This window comes from Vombatus ursinus, unplaced genomic scaffold (assembly GCF_900497805.2).
Source record: "Vombatus ursinus unplaced genomic scaffold, bare-nosed wombat genome assembly UNPS02014171.1, whole genome shotgun sequence".
Taxonomy (NCBI): Eukaryota; Metazoa; Chordata; class Mammalia; order Diprotodontia; family Vombatidae; genus Vombatus; species Vombatus ursinus.
The window spans coordinates 5,063,315-5,080,646 of NW_020953949.1; the positions used below are offsets into that span (position 1 = coordinate 5,063,315).

The 17,332-nt window shown below is 39.4% G+C and overlaps 1 protein-coding gene across 5 annotated transcripts; it reads left to right on the forward strand.

The window, feature by feature from the left end:
• The first annotated feature begins 16 nt into the window (after positions 1–16).
• LOC114041301 (zinc finger protein OZF-like) lies at positions 17–14,696 on the forward strand. Of its 5 annotated transcripts, XM_027859688.1 has the most exons (6): positions 17–120; positions 1,222–1,315; positions 2,748–2,874; positions 7,291–7,451; positions 10,878–11,063; positions 14,619–14,696. In XM_027859688.1, exons 2-5 carry the CDS (start codon positions 1,286–1,288, stop codon positions 10,884–10,886), a joined length of 327 nt encoding a protein of 108 aa, XP_027715489.1. In that variant the 5' UTR covers positions 17–120; positions 1,222–1,285; the 3' UTR covers positions 10,887–11,063; positions 14,619–14,696. The 5 variants fall into 5 exon arrangements, with proteins under 5 accessions (XP_027715489.1, XP_027715485.1, XP_027715486.1 ...); XM_027859684.1 differs by lacking the exons at positions 10,878–11,063; positions 14,619–14,696 and having other exon boundaries at positions 7,291–9,467; XM_027859686.1 differs by lacking the exons at positions 17–120; positions 1,222–1,315; positions 10,878–11,063; positions 14,619–14,696 and adding exons at positions 4,581–4,638; positions 6,710–6,931 and having other exon boundaries at positions 2,826–2,874; positions 7,288–9,467.
• Positions 14,697–17,332: the final 2,636 nt, after the last annotated feature.

Here is a 17,332-nt window from a genome sequence, read left to right on the forward strand (position 1 = left end):
GAAAAAAGCAAGATGGCGACAGGCGAGAAGCATCTCCACCCCTGATTGGGGCACCTCCCACCCCCCACCCCCAGAGCGGCAGGCCGAAGTGGGGAGATACTTTGAGTGGTCCAGATCAGGGTGAGGAAGGCTCTCCGGGGAGGAGCGCGCGTGACGGGGTTGGAGGGAGGGAGAGAAGGGGGTGCAGGTCAAAGAGGAGGAATCTTTGGGAAGCGAACAATTCCTCCCTGGGAGAAGGCCTGAGCGCTGCTTGTTCTTCTGCAGGGAACCTCGCGGGCCTGAGACTGTGGACATGGCTGGCCCTACCCCTGACCCCCCCAATCCTCGGCTGTCACCCTGAGGCGGGAGGCTCTTTCTGCTTCTGTGCAGGGGACTCGGGGTCATTCCACAACCTCTGCTCACCCGTCTCTCCTTTGCTCTACAGGGTTAACACCAACACCTGTGCTGGCCCTTCTTTGTCATTTTAAAGGCAAACAGTTTGGCACAGCAGATTTTTTTGTCCAGGGAGAGCAGCACAAACATTTTTTTAGCCAGGAAATTTTTCAACAACTTGTCATATACTATTATCACAAAGGTATTTTGCCCAGCTTTCATGATAACATTAAGTGTTAGTATGATCATCTTTGACTGGTCACATCCAAATGAAAGTTTCTTCCTTTACAACAGGTACCTAAGGACCTAATTCCATTCCCTTTGCTGTGTTATTCATAAAACAGCAAATTGAGGTCTCTGGAGTCAGGGGGTGACAAATGGTTAGAAAAGAAAAGAACAATAATCTTTTAGAAGAATCACTCAGCAGACCAGTACACGTTGAAGATGATCATAGAATCACTGTATTAGAATTGGAAGGCACAAACTGGAGATTTTACTGCAGGTCACTATCTATATCCTTGGTTTTGCTTCCTGATTAAGTTAAAGATAGAATTTTCACTTGCTTATCCCACTGGTCCATGGCCAGCTGTATGCTGTTGTCTCAGATCTCTTTTTCCTCAGGAGGAAACTGTAGCCACGTCATTTACCATGCCCTTCAGGTAGCCTAAGTAATGTGGGAACTAGCATTGGATGTTCCTTCACCCCTCCATCTCCCTCCCCCCATTGCAGCTCCTCCTAGAGCGTCTGGTATATTTTGAGTGGAATAACCTTAATAAGTATGGGTAGAACCTGCATATTGACTAGTGGAGGTATAAAGCGTGTCTCTTAGGTAAATTCTTTCTTCTTCAGCCCTCTCTGCTCTCCAGATTCGTGTTCTTCCTGAAGAGGGCGAGCATCAGAGATCAGGAAATAAATGGCTTCTATCCATGCTGCTGGGTCTCAGGTAATGTGTTGTTCATGCTTCCTTCTGAAAGCATACCCTTTCATAGTCTGCTCCCAAGGAACGCTGAAGTTAATCTGTCTTTTATGGCCAAAGTTATTACATTTGCTCAGAACTCCATGCTCAGCAAGAAGCTGGGGCATTAGCATTAATTTAATATCCTTTTTCTTTGTGCTTTTTCTCCTTCTCTCCCTTTCCCACTCTGGAATGAGAGGTAACTTGATGAATAGGAAAAGCTTCAAGGTTTGAGTTAGTCTCTCTATCCCACAAAGTTTGTTCTTAAGAAACTAACATCTGAGTATTGCTTGCTGATAAGGAATCAGGGCTAGGAAAGGATCTAGAGGGAAAACCTTGACCAGATGTCCCTCTGAGTCTGAGAACTCTCCCTAGCTTGTGCTGGAGACACTGCCTAAATTTCTCAGCAAACTCTCCTCTTATAGTCTTTTTGTTGTGGAATTAAGATATATATAAACAATAAATCAACTGTGAAATGTATATTTTACCTCATGCCATCCAAAAGTATTTCCTTTTGCTTACTAATTTTGTGGCCTTCTCTTTGATTCTTTGTTCTTACCTATAAAATGAGGGAGTTGCAGTAGATGACCTTTAAGGTCCCTTCCAGCTCTATTTTTATGGGCTTATGAACCGTGACATTAATTATGATATACCACAACATATATACAGTAGTACTGCTAAATGATTTGGATACCATTAGGCACAGGGGAGTGACTTTTATTGGTATCATTTGAACATAATTGTTTACTTTGTCATGTATAAACATGTATATTACATATGAGATCATAGAGCTAGAAGAAATCTTAGAGGTTATCTAGTCCAGATTCCTTGTTTTGCAAATGATGGAAGTGAAGCATGAGGCATTTGCCATATGGGAACTGATTGAGTAAACTTTATGTTTTTAGCTTGGAGAAAAGACTTGCAGGAGCATGATTGCTGTTTTTCAGATGTTTGAAAGGCAGCATGGCTTAATGAATATCTAGGATCAAACATACTTACACATACTGGCAGTGTGACCTTTGGAAGTCACTTAACCTTTAAACCTAGGCAAATCAGTGACTACAACAGTGTAAATGGAAAGGAAAAAGCAAAACTAAATGCTTTGTAATTATAATAACCATGCTTAGACCTAGAGAAGAGTTAAGAAAATACACCTGCCTTCTTTGCAGAGGTGGGAAACTATATGTTGATGTATTGGTTTTGCCAAACTGTTTTGTATTTCTTTTTTAAAAAAAAATTATTTGTTACAAGGGATGGTGGACTGGGTAGGGGAAGGCATATTTATAAATAAATGTGATATAAAAAGATATTAATAATTTTTTTAAAAGAGGGACTGGCTTAAATGAATTTCCCTCACATGGTGAGAACCTTCTGTACTGAGTTGGGTAGGGGTTGGGTGGGGTGTCTCCTGTTGTTTCAGGCATCTTTGATGTTCGAGGATTTAGCTGTCTATTTCTCCAGAGAGGAATGTGTGAGTCTGAACCCTTCTCAGAGCCCTCTTTGCTGGGAATCTGTGCCAAAGAATTGCAAGGATCTAATCTCATTTGGTAAGGCCTGCTGTATTGAACAGTCCTGGTGCATCAGAAATTGCAGGGCAATTTGGGATCTGAACTTTAATAGTTTTGGAAAAGAACATCATTCCCAATCAACTTATAAACCAGTTTCCTGAATAGCATTGAACTTGTCCTCAGTTCTGAAGAGAAAGCAGTTTTTATATACCTTGTTCTATATAGTAAGTTTCCCTGGAATCATGGGACCAAAGTCAGAGGGATTTTTTATTTGTGGTTTGATTTTTTTAATTAAGTTAGTAGAAAACTGAGTACATTACTTGGGAAAAACTTCCAGAGTTGGGTCATCTCTGGGAAAATGGTATTAGAGAATACATAACTTTTTGTCTTGACCTGTGATTTCAGTGGTGTAAGGAACTCCTGGTGAGAAAACTCTGAACACCAATGCAGATTGTCAACTGTTCTACAGCTTACAGTCTTAGAGAGTGATTTGAGATAATTAGAAATTAAGTGACTTGCCCAGGGTCACACAGCAAGTATATGACAAAGATGGGATATTATATTAATATATTAAGATGTGAAAACTAGAACCAGTAAAAACTGGTCCTTGACTACAGAAGCCTCTTCAGTTTGGGATGTTATGTGTTATCATTTTGGGTTGATATTCACTGCGATAGTTCTATGCCTCTCTCTCCTACAGGTGTTCTTGTTTCCAAATGTTCTTGACCAAGTACCCAGAGATATTTATGGTGTTCTATTCTACATTGGGAGAGGCTTTGCCTTTATTGTTATTCTTTGCTTTTATTGTTATTTCTTACAATATTGCTTTCCTGGACCATCTTTTAAAAAGACACAGACATTTTGAATGTTTAATTGTGGGGAGTTTCTGTTTTTGTTCCCCAGCTACTTCAAGCCTATAAACATCATAGGAACTGGTTACCTAAGCCAACTCTTAAGTGAATACCTTGGCAAAACAAAAATTCTTTTGTAATATGAATAATAAGCCTATGATGTATCTTTTTTAAAAAATAAATTTGGGCTTTTTTAATTAAGTTTTCTTAAAGTGAGGGAATATCTATGGATATTTATTTAATATTACTACATTGCATCTTACTCAAAATGTCTTCAAGTGACAAACACTATTATTTGTTATGTTTAAAACACAAAGCAATAAAAACATGAAGCAATGGCAATGAATTTAATTCATTTCATATTTATTAAGTATCTACTGTTTGCAATGGAAAATAAAAAAGAAATATATGACAAGTTGCTTTTAGTTTTGTTAGGAAGACTCAAAAACAAACAAACAAAAAGTCAATATAGAATAAAGTACTAAATAGAATACAACCAAGTACCAAAATGTATTAATTAGATAGTAAGAGCAATTGACATCATAAAAAGAAGATATCAGTGGAATTATTAAGGCGGGTTTCATTGACGAAGTGATACAAACAGGCACAAAAAGTTGAATTTGGATAGCTAGAGCAGTTACGGGAATAGAATGATCCAATGCATGAATATGGGATCATGGCTATGATCATGGCATTTGGGGAGGTGGGCATTAAGGAGGTGGGTCTGATTGGATTAAAGAATATTCATTGGGGAATAGTGATTGGGAAGTAAAAGAAAAGCCAGACTACAAGTAGCTATAAATGTTAAGATGAATTAGGACCCAATATACTAAACAATGGAAAGTTATTGAATGTTTTTTGAGTTCAAAAATAACATGAATATCATTATTTTAGAAAGATTTGTGCTATGGATATTGGATTGGAGGGAAAGAGACTAGAAGAGGTATGCCAGGTAAGAGGAAGTTGTAATCCAAATATGAGGTGATGAGATCTTGGACCTCGTAGTGGGACCAGAAAGATTCAGATTTTGAAGAATCACTGGGGCTTGACAGTTAATATAAAAAATGAAAGTAATTGGTATGATGAGCTTGGGTCATTGGTTGTACAATTAGCTGAAATGAGAAAACTGAGAAAAGAGATTGAGAAGAGGTAAGACAATGAATTCTGTATAGTATATTAGATAAATTGAGTCTGAGGTAGATGGCGCATCCAAGTCAATGTTATCTAGTAGACACTTGGAAATATGATGCTTTTGTCAAAGGATAGACTAGGATTTGGGGAGCCATTTAGCATTCAAGTGAGAATTGAAACTATGAGAAAGAATTGACCAGGAAGCAAAAAGAGAAAAAAGGCTGAGGAATGAGCTTTAGGGAAACACAGAGAATTAAGGGATGAGATGAGGACAAAGAGACTGGTAGCATGGCATAATTAAAAGAGCACTGTTCTTGGGGTCAGTGGATCTGGATTGAATTTCTAGCTCTGTCATTTATTTGCTGTGTGATTGTATGCAAGTCATTTCATCACCACCATCCTTGACTTTAGTTTCCTTGTCTGTAAAATGAAAGGAATGGATTAAATGATCTCTAAGGCCTCTTCTAGCCTACTGAAAAGGTAAAAATAGAAAAGAGCATAGTGTAGTACCAGAGAAACTAAGGGAGAAGAGAGTTTTAAGGAAGAATGGATGGCCAGTAGTGTTGAATGTAACAGAGAACTCAAGGAGAGAAAAGGGGTGATTATCTAAAAGTGATCATAGTCACCTACAAAAGGGCTGATTCAATAGAATGAAAACTTTTTTTTTTAATGTTACTGGTTGAGGGAAGGAATAGATAATGAAGAAATGGGAGTGATGGAGTTAGTCCAGTTGTTCAAGAAGTTTAGTTTTATTTGGAGGGAAAGAAAAACCTATACATGTTTGAAGGCAAAATAAAAAGTGCTAATGAAGGGGGGAAACTGACAATATTGGAGAAGGGAGAAAGCATGAGAGAAAAGCCCCTTAAGAAAAGGAAAGGGCTGATAGCTGAAGCATAGATAGGGGCAGAGGGGAGAGTTGGCTCTAGAAAAGATGACAGACAGTTCTTCCTCTGAGACTAGAGGGAAAGATGAAAATAAAATATTGAGAACAAAGAGTTGCTTTAGTGCTATTGAATGAGGGAAAACTAGTTAAGACAAATACTCTATACCCTCCAGTTAAACTTTCCTGGGGAACTTTTGTAATACAGATCCCACTCAATTACTCTACTAGTTTTTATATCCAGAGGGTTAGGTGAGATATGTAGTGGTGGGACCATTTTTAGCTTAATTAGACTAAAATCAATTTTGTTTATATCTGCCAGGGCTTGGAATTGAGTAACGAAATATGAATAAAAGAATGGTTAGGTAAGGATAAAGGGATAGTTGAAAGTGTTCAGTGTGCCTTGGGATTTTGATTGTATCAAGTAGGGTCTAATGGTGAAGGGTATTATATATTTTATATAGTACTTTGGTTTTTCTTTAATTATTCAAAATTTATCATTTCGTTGGTAATCGTTCTAATAATGCAGGTCACAACCCTTAATAGATATTACGTAAGGGGCAAAAAATTCATTGCCATCTAATAAAGGACCTTGGCTTAAAGAGGAGGAAAAAGAGAATCATCATCCTGTCAAAGTTCTGCCATGTCCCTCATCAATTTCTGATCTAAAATGATTAATCATTGCAAGTAATTTATTGGTTTGAACTGGGGATTTTTTTTAAAAAATAATTTTAAGAAGTATAAGGGGCTGGTAGGGTTTTACTTGTGAGAATTTAACCTGAAGTCCTTAATATATTTAGCTATATAAGAGGGCAATGTTATGAGTATGAGGAATCCCTAGCACTATGAACCCATCCTTCACTATCTTTCTCTTATTAAGGGGACTTAGAGACATTATGAGTTCATCCAATTGCACAGGTGTTTTGAAAATCTTATAGATATCATAGGATCATAGATTTGGAGTTAAGGAGGAGCCTTAGAATCCGTTAAGCCCAACTCCCTCATTTTGCAGATAAGGAACCTGAGGCACCGCTGTCCACAAGGTCAAACACCAAGTAAATTTCTGAGGTGGGGTTTGAACCCAGTCTTCCGGACTTCAAGTCAAGCACCCTATTATCCTGCTATGTCAAGCTGTGTATTCACATATTCTTCCAGAGATGATGACTCTTAACTACTTACCCTCCTACCTTCATTGGGGTTTCTCATGTTCCCAGAAGATTGCTAATGAAACCTGGTAACTATGACCCTCTCTTAGAAATAAATCCACAAACCAATGTTCGCATGAATAATAGTTCACATTTACATCATGTTAATAGTTTATCTTAAAAAAATAATAAGTCTGCTATTTCCCTTGGGGGGATGAGAGGGAATGGGCCTCTTTCTCTTTTCTTGTTTGAGAGCACTAAATCCCAGTCCTAATCAGATGACTTTGCAACTGTAAGAACTTAGTCTTTCACAAATACTGTCCTCTAATGCTGCCCCAGTATAGTCAAGATTCAACATAATTAGAACTCACTTGCAGACTTTTTTGTCCCACGTCAGACATCACATAGGGAGAGGATGGGTGTTTGGATTCTCTCTTTGTGTCAGCAGGAGACAACAATGAGAAGGAAGAGGAAAATTTTCAACAAGAAAATCCAGAAAATGGGGAAGTAGACGCAGTGCCTTCGGAATGGTACAAAAGAGACATTTCCCTTCATCCTAAATTGGGGAGGGAGTGTGAGAACGAACCAAGATTCCCTGATCAGAAAAGGGTAGGTATGTCTATACCTCAAGAAAAGAGATTTATAAGTCTTTTGATTACTATTGAAAATTCTACTCAATTTGAAGAACTTTCCCACTTTGTAGGAACTAGAATCTCTTGTCTCCAAGAACAGGCAGCACCAACATGCTTTAAATGTCTCCTGTGTGATAAAGCCTTTATCAAAAGATCATACCTTATGTCACACCAGAGAAGCCACAAGAGAACGAAACCCTATAAATGCACTGTCTGTGAGAAAAACTTCAATAAGAAGTCAAATCTCAGTGCTCATGAGAAAGTCCATACAGGGGAAAAGCCATATAAATGTGATGCTTGTGGGAAAAACTTTGCTCAGAGATCCAACCTTGTTTCACATGTGAAAATACATAAGAAATCCCAAACATATGAATGTGCTAATTGGGGGGAAAACTTCAGTCGAAGAACACATCTCATTCACCATGAGACCATCCACCTCGTAGACAATACTAATAAATGTGAGAAGTGTGGGAAAAGCTTCATTTGTAAATCAAAATTTATACAGCATCAGAGAACCCATACAGGGGAAAGACCCTACAAGTGTCCAACATGTGATAAAAGATTTAGTCAGAAATCAGACGTTTTAATTCACCAGATAATTCATACTGGAGAGAAACCTCATAAATGTACTGAGTGTGGCAAAAGTTTCACTCAGAAAACAAATCTTGCTAGGCATAAGAAAACACATTCAGGACAGAAACCCTATAAGTGCATTGACTGTGTGAAAAGTTTTGGTAGGGTTTCACACCTTATTACACATCAGAAAATCCACACAGGAGAGAAACCCCATAAATGTAATCAGTGTGGCAAAAAATTCATTTGGAACTCAGATCTGATACACCATCAGAAAATTCATACTGAAGAAAAACCTTATAAATGTTTCATATGTAAGAAAAGATTCACTAAGAATTCAAATCTTGCTGCCCATCATAAAATTCATACAGGAGAGAGGGCCCATAAATGTAACAATTGTGAAAAGAGCTTCAGTCGGAGCTCACATCTACTTACACACCAGAGAATCCATACTGGAGAAAAACCTTATAAATGTTTCATGTGTGAGAAGAAGTTCAACTGCAGTTCAAACCTCATTACTCATCAGAGAATACATACAGGAGAAAAGCCATATAAATGCACAATGTGTGAGAAAAGTTTTAGTCGCAGCTCAGACCTTGTTAATCATGAGAGAACCCACACAGGAATAAAACCATTTAAGTGTGCTATATGTAAGAAAAGCTTCAGTCGAAGTTCTCACTTGATAACTCACCAGAGAATCCACACAGGAGACAAACCCTTCAAATGTGTAAAGTGTGGGAAATGTTTCAGTGATAAATCATACTTCAGTTACCATCAAAAAATTCACGTGCATTAGGACTGAAGAAGTGAAGACTATGTTCTTTAAGTTGGCAGAAGTTACTAAGATAAATGGAACAAACCAGAAACTCAGTGAACAAGATTAGGATCTGAAGACTGAATGGTTTGGGAAATGTAAAGATGAAGTTTAATGTTCAGTTGTAAAAACAAATGTTTTTTATTTGTATTGGTGTTAGTCAAAAGATGAATTGTTCAAAGTTAATGACACCAGCCTGAAAAAAAAGATGCAATAACTGCCTTTCATTATTAATTCCCACAAAGTTGTTTTATTCCTCACCCTTTAATGCCTTTGTGTTTTTTATGGTTGTGTTGTGGGATGCATAGGCAAAGAAGCATTGGGATTGAAAAGAATAAGTTTCTTAAGTTGGCTGAGAATACCGATTAAGTTGGAAATAGAACTTTGGTGAACAAGATTAGAATTTGAAGACAGTGCTTTGGGCAGTAGAAAAATAAAGCTTAAAGTTCAGATTTATGAATAAATTTTATATTTGTGTTGGCTGGTCAAAACATCTGATGGATTTTTCAAGGTAAATGATACTAGCTTAGTGAGAAAAACTAAAGGGGCTAAGTTTTGTCATTGACCCCCACAATTAAAATTGTTCCATTATCCTTTGAATACAATTTTGTTTCTTCAGGTTACATTGTGAGGTGGTGAACGAGTCATTCTCTAGCCTACTTAACTCCAATTCAGTAATATCATTATTTGGTGATAGTTCCATTTTTCAAATATTTACAAACTATCATTCAGCTGCCCTAATCAAAACTAAGTGGGATACATGATTATAAAGTAATGTAACTCATTTGTTTTTTAATCAATCAGCCCAGAACTTTGAGGTTTCAGTAAGTGTTGGAACTTGCAAAGTAGTTCCCCCTTGGAAGCTACAAACATAGTTCATTGATGCCGCTATTGTTCAAGGCATATGTGGAACTCCTCTCTGGAAACTGGGTTCAGAGTCTGTCACATTACCTTTAATATCACAATCATCCTTTGAATGTGGATTTGGTTTTTTGAAATAGTCAAAAGTTATTCTGAGCCAAGAATCATGTGACCTGATTCTTGGGTTTAAAAAATAAAGTGTGACTAGACAGTAATAAGACTAACTTTCTGTGTGTGTGCTTTGAATGGAGTTCTCAAAGAGGATTTGGTAAAGTGTTTTGAGCAGCATCATTGGAATAAGGATATGGCTTCTCAAAGGGACTGCTCTGAAGACAATCTTCCTGTAAGGGGATCAGAGAAGCAGTATGATATAGTGGAAGAAGCCTTGGAGTCAGAATAGTTAGGGTTCAGACCTTGGTTCAGCCACTTACAAGTTGTCTGTGGTCAAGTACCCTCACCATCTGAGCTCTGATTTACCCCTCAATGTGAAATGGGGCTAATCCCTTACAGTCACCTTACAGGGCAGTTGCAAGGAAACAGATCTGTAAACTATTAAGTACTCTAGGGGGGTTATTTTTACGAATAGAAGTTGTACAGTCTTTCCTAAATTAGTCTTCTTACTTTATGAGTCACACTCCTTTTTCAGCTTGTTTGGTCTTTTTTTTTCATAAATGAATCCCTTCAACTCCTTAACACTGTTACAACTTCTCTTTTTCCCCTTTCTTTGGTTTTATGAGAAAGGAGTATCTCAGAAGTCTGTGCTTTGAAAGGTCTTGTCTTGAAGAGCTAATGGAGAAGCAAAGGAATATAGCTATTTCTGGATTAATCATGTGGGGATTGTCCTCCGCTCCAAATTATACAGATGTTTTTGTTCAGATGCAATTGAATGGTCCCTCTCTATGGTGGTGTGTGGTCCTCAAAAATCTCATGTAAAGTTATTTTAACTGTGCTGGTGGAGTTTTGCCATTTAAAGGAAGGCTCTGTGTGTGTGTGTTTACTTAATGTGAATGATCCCCCTCAATCTCTGTCATTTAAGTTTTTTAAAAAATAAATCTAAATGTTTATATGTTGGATTTGCTTAACGGTATACTTGTATTGTGTACTCTTCATTGCTACTCTTCTTAATGAAATTCTTTTTTTTATTAACATTGACAGGTGCTTTAGTCAGCCAGTGGTCCTCAGATCATTCACTTATGGACCCCTCTTTCGCAGAACAAAAGGACTAGCATCCACCAGAATGCCTTGTACATAGGACAACTGTTTTGTTCTATTTGAATATCAACTCCACCTACACCTGCTTGCCACAGCAAAAGAAACAAAACTATTTTGATCCCAATCACGGTAATTTAGTAAATGATAAATCTGTTTTCAAAACATTTGTATGTGTCCTTGGTTGAATCACTTAAACCTCTCTGGGCTTTAGTATCTTCATCTGTAATAACCATAATGAGAATAACAGTTTATATCTATAGAATGCCTTATAAAGGCATTTCATATAAGGTAAAATGCCTTGTACTTGATATATAATAGTCTTATAAAGTGAAAAGGTTGGTTAAAATTATGTCTAAAGTTCCCTTCCTTTCTAAAATTCCATGACTGCTTTTGAACATAGTTTGAAATCTTCAGTATTTTTTAAGTCTAATTTTTTAAAAAACAAAAAAACAACAAAAACAAGATACATCCTTTTTTTATTCAGCATTTCAGGTGAGGCTAGGGAGGCATTGCTCTGACCCAGTGGCAGTGCTAGAAAAAAACTTTAAACCATGACACTTAAAACAAAAAATGAAAATATGTAAATACAAATTTACTTCCTAACCTGAGGAAAGGCATCTGTGATCTATCCATATAATGTAGTGTTAGACTGAATTAAGTAGTATTCAGATCACAGAAAGTAATAGGCACTCTCTACTCTCTTGGTAAAACTAAATTAATAATTATGTTCAATTTTGGAAACCACAATTTAGGAAGAGCATTGATAAACTGAAGTTTGTTTAGGGGAGAGTGGTAAGGACAGTTTGAGAACCATGTCATAGAGGGAATGGTTGAATTAATGGAGGATGTCTAGCCTGGATAAAGAAAAAGATTCCTAAGGAGAGACATACTCGATATCTTCAAATACTTGAAATATTGTCCTGTAGAAGAGTAAGTAGATCTGTTTATTGTTCCAAAGAGCAGAGGTGGGAAAAGTGGCGAAAAGTTATAGGAAGATAAATATTGACCCATTATGAGAACCAGCAGCTCCAACTAAAAACAGATGTTTCAGTTTATCCAGGAATTAGTTGGCTCTCAGTTACTAAATATATTCAAGCAGAGATGATCATTTGCTAGAAATTTTATAAAAAAAAAAAATCTCTTATATATTGGAGAAGGTTGGGGGGTGGGGGAGAAGAAAGGGAATATGGGCCAGGCACTTCACTAAGGGCTTCTCACAACAATCCTGGGAGGTGGGTGCTCCCATCACCTATATTTTATAGGCGACTAACCTGAAGCCGACAGAGGTTAAGGGACTTGTCCAGGTTCACGGCAAGTAAGTGTCTGAAATCACATTTGAACTCAATTCTTTCAGACTCTAGGCCCAATGCTCTGTGCACTCTGGCACCACCTAGCCGCCTCTAGTATGACTTGTTGTACCTATATATAAGCTGCCAACTTACGAGTTGTTATCCTATACCTTATATGCTATATTTTATATGAGATGTTAGATAAATAGAATACTTATTAAGAATTTACTCTTAAGGCACTGGGAATAGAAATGAAAGCTAGCAAGACAATCCTTTCCTTTAAGGAACTACCTTCTAAAGGCAGAATAACACGTAAAGGAGAACAGGAAAGATTAGATGAGGGTGGGTTAGGGCAGAGGTAGACTGATGGCATGGTAAAGAGGTGACCAGGCTTGGAGGCCTGTTTCATAACAAGGCAAAGCAAACACTCATCTATGAGAGCCAGGCAACCCAGGGGCAAAGCCCAAGGTGGGAGAGGGGAATTGGGGGGCAAAGATGAAGATAATGGTCACCTTTACTTTAGCCTAATGCTTGGCATCGTTCTGAGAGCTTCTAAGTGGTCAATTTCTAGTTCCTCCTGAGTTAGATCTTTAGATGTTAGTTTCATTATTTAGTTTGAATATTGTGAATTCTCAGAACTTAAGGACGATACTCAAATGTAAGTATAAAAATACATTCCCAAGCCAAATAGGAATAATTTTAAAACTTTTTCTATCATTTCATACCATATATGCCATGGTTGCTCTCTGAGATACTAACCAAGATTTAATAATATGGAATCTGGTGCTATGGTGCTAATGCCATGTTATTTATTATAGTATGTCACATAAATATAATATTATAATATAATTATAGTGGCTCACATTTATAGTTTATAGATTTCAAAGTGTTTTCCTCACAATAATCCAGTGAGGTAGATAGTACATGGATTATTAGGCCCATTTTGCAGATAAAGAAACCAGAGGTTCAGTGATTTGCCCGTAGTTAAACAGAGACAGTAAGTTCTAGAGCCATGACTAAGCTGGGTTTTCTGATTCCCAAGTCTAGCGTTCTTTTTACAATACTGTGCTGCCTCTCCACCAGTTCTGTGGTGCCCCTTATTTTGTTGTATTATATAAGATATGTTATCCTGTAACTGACAATGAGGAAAGGCTAATCATCTGGCTTATTTGATTATAGAAGCATAGATATATGAGCTGGAAAGGACCTTAGAAGTCACCTAATCCAACTCATTTTACAGATGAAGAAACTGGGGCCCAGAGAAATTTCTTGCCCAAGGTCACATAGATAGGAAGTGACAGTCAAGATCTGAACCCAGGTCTTATGACTCTCAATCTGTCCCTTGTATCACACTACTTTCCCAATATCGGACATGAATGATCAAAAATTTCCCTGATAACAATGTCAGTTTATGAAAAGGAGAAAATGATCATGGAGCCCCACATAATGTGGATTACAGCTGAGAAGAGCTGGGCATTTGAGAATAGGGAAGTTTGGTAGGTCAAGATCTCCCCTCCAGAAGTCTATGTGATGCTAATGTCCAGAAAAATTATGGAAAGACAGAATTATAAAAATATTTAAGGTAATTTAAAAAAATGTTTGGAAAGAGGAGTGGGAGGATCAGTACCTATCTACATTTGTATGACTGGGTACATAAATTTTTAGGTAATGATATTTAAAGTGCGTGAGTAAGACTACTTTGCAAATAGGCCAATATGTAAGCTTAAACACTTTGAATCCAGTTTAAAAAAAAACAAAAAACCCTGGTAGGTGCTTTGAACAACTTGCTCTATACCTTCCTGTTGAGTACCTCTGATTATCACATAAAAAAAAAAAAAACAGGTTCTGGCTGCAAAGAAGTATGACAAGTCCATCTAGAGTAAGGGATCTTAACCCACTAATCTGTGAATTTCACTTGTTACACACACACACATAGATATACATATATATACATATTCCTATAACTAATATGATTGATTTCCTTTGTAATCTTATTGATTTTATTTTATGCATTTTAAAATATTCTGAAAAGGGGTTCATAGGCTTCACCAGACTGCCAAAAAAGTTCATGAAACAAACAAACAAAAGGTCAAGAGTCTCTGACACAGAGAAAATGGAGAAAAGAATGTTGGGATTAAGATTGGTGAAAGAAAGTGGCAAAGAGTAAAGAAATCAATAATAATGCTAGTTCACACTTACCTAGTGCTTTAGAAATCGCCTTATACATATTATCTTGCTGGAGCCTCAATAATCCAATGAGATAGGTAGTACAAATATTATCATCATTATTTTACAGATGAGAAAATGAAGGCTTAGAGGGGTTAAGTCTTTATTTGTTTAAGGACAGATAGTAAGTAGGAGAGTCATAACTTGAACCCAGATCCTTTAATTCCAGGTCCAGTCCAGGACACCATGCTGCCTTTCCTGAGGCCCCAGAAGATTGAATGTAAATCTCTGCGATTTTAGTAAAACCCAATTTTGGTGATTCTTGATGTAACCCCTACCATTTTACATGTTATCTCCAATTTCCAGCAACCAACCCATTCATGTTTCCTTTTTTAAAAAAAATGACCAATATTCTTTGAACCCATATGTGAAGGATTGTCTGATGTTGGCTACATGCCACGTGGGGGTTGTGGCAAGATGGGGCAGGGACAAGATATTAGGAAGTAGCCGGAGCTTATGCTCCCGAGGCAGGGGGCTGTGCCATGTGGAGTTGTGGTGAACTGGGATAGGAACTGGATATGGGGAAGTAACCGGAGCTCACGCTCCCAAGGCAGGGGGCTGTACCATGTGGAGTTGTGGTGAACTGGGGTAGGAACAGGATACGGGAAGTAGCCGGAGCATGTGCTCCTGAGGCAGGGGGCTGTGCCACGTGGGAGTGGGACGGCAGAGAACGAGCTCCCTTTGTCACGCCCTCTCCCTAGGTGCAGCGCTAACCCCAGACGTCTCCTTCCTGTATCCAGGCCTAGCTTCCTGTGTCACGTACTCTCCCTTTGTGCAGCGCTAACCGCAGACGCCTCCTTCCGGTATCCGGGCTTAGCTTCCTTTGTCACGTCCTCTCCCTTGGTGCAGTGCTAACCCCAGACATCCCTTTCCGGTATCTGATCCTACAATCATTCACTGGTAGGCGGGCTGAGGAGGAGGGGCTAGGAAGGTATATAGGGGCGGTAGGGGTCGGAGCTCACTCTCTCTCTTGCTCTTGCTTTCCTGCTTGGGCTTGCTGTGATGGCCTCTGAATAAAGTTCGAGTGCTTGCACCTCCCGATTGGCTCATCTCTATGTTTATCCGGGTGGGCTCCGAAGACTGGTAAGTATGACCTTGACAGCCTGCTCCTGTTAGAAGGAGAGTGCATGGCGCGACCGGCACAAGTGGCACCCAACGTGGGGTGAGGGAAATAGGCCAGGGGCCCCGCTGATCAGCTGGTCTGGTTGCGGGAAGAGAGACGAGACCCGTAGCCAACAGGGTGAGGGAAGGAAGATGGGACAGATGTTTGTTAAGGTCCCAGATCGGGAGGTGCTAGGGAAAGAAGTATATAAAATAGTGAAAGAAGCGGAAATCAGTGGTGAGGAAGAATCAGGGAGTGAGGCAGAGGACACTGGAAACAGGGAATGGGAGAATAAGCGAGGGAAAAGAAAGGAAGAGCGTAGCAAGGAAAGCTCCGCCTATCACGCGGAGGGGTGGCCCCCTCCCCCAGACTTATCTGATGGAGGGAGCACCTGGGCCCCTCTAGAATGGAAGAAATTTAAGGAGTTAAAAGAGGCAGTAAGTACAGTGTATGCAGCTGTCTCCCAATGTGCCCAATGAGCTTTTAGTAGGATTCAGGCTTCAGGGAAACAAGGGCCCTCCATGACCCAGGTGAAACAAGGTCCTGATGAACCCTTCCTGGATTTCGTGGCCTGCCTACGGGCGGCTGTTGAGAAATCCGTGGGCAGGGGAGAAGCTGCTGGCCTCCTTATACAGAGGCTAGCACGGGAACAATGCTAATGCAAATTGCCAGAAGGCTATGCTTACATTAGATAATGACGCTGGCCTAGAGGAGATGATAAAGAGATGTGAACATGTGGGGTCCAGTGCCTTTCAAAGGGACGCCCTCGCGGCAGCCATTTCGAAAGGGTTATCAGAAGTGCTAAAAACAAAAGAGACTAAGTTGTGTTATCAATGCGGCAAAGCCAGTCATTTTAAGGCGTAATGCCACCAGAAACCTGGTGGAGCCTGCCCCAAGGTAATTTGTTACAATTGTAACAAATCCGGCCATTATGCTAAGGAGTGCCGCAAGCCAAAGTCGGAAACGGGCAAGGGGCCCCTCGAGGGCCCCTCAACAAGCTTACCAGATGGAAGCTCAACCCCCTCAGAATGCACCTTCGGGGCTGCATCAGGAATATCTCTGACTTCTACCCAGTGGTTCGGACTTCCCCTTCACAGCAAAGGAAATTTCCAAATCAACCCCGGAGATACAACCATAGTGCCAGTGACTGGGCTTAATTCTGCCCTCCAAGCAGCCCTCGTGGTGGGCCTTTCATTGTATACCCCCGTTATTGTCCACACCACGTTATTGCTCACCAGCAACAGATTATAGTAACTAACCCACATGATTTGGCAGCTTACATAGACAAAGGGGAGGTAGTGGCTCAAGCCCTCCCCCTGTTGGATGGGCACAGTAATGATATTAATTGGGTACAACAAATAGAACACAGTAAGCCATGGGCAAATATCCAAATTAAGGGGCGATCTTTCAAGGGATTATTAGACACAGGAGCTGATCGTTCTGTCATCTCACAACTATTTTGGCCCCCATCTTGGCCAGTCCAAACGGATGCCACAACGATCAACGGGGTCAGAGGGGCGCAACAAGCATGGGTATCAGCAGAGGATCTGCCCTGGCAATTCGCGGATAAGCAAGGGACCATCCGACCCCTAGTGGTTGCTGGTTTGAGATACAATTTATGGGGAAGGGATATTTTGAAGGCTTGTGGGGCATCTGTTTATATACCACCCCCGCAGGATTTTTAATTGGGGCCGTTGGGCAACAAGAAAAATTTTCTTGTATCAGACCCACTCCTCTAACATGGAGATCTAATAACCCAGTCTGGGTACCCCAATGGCCCC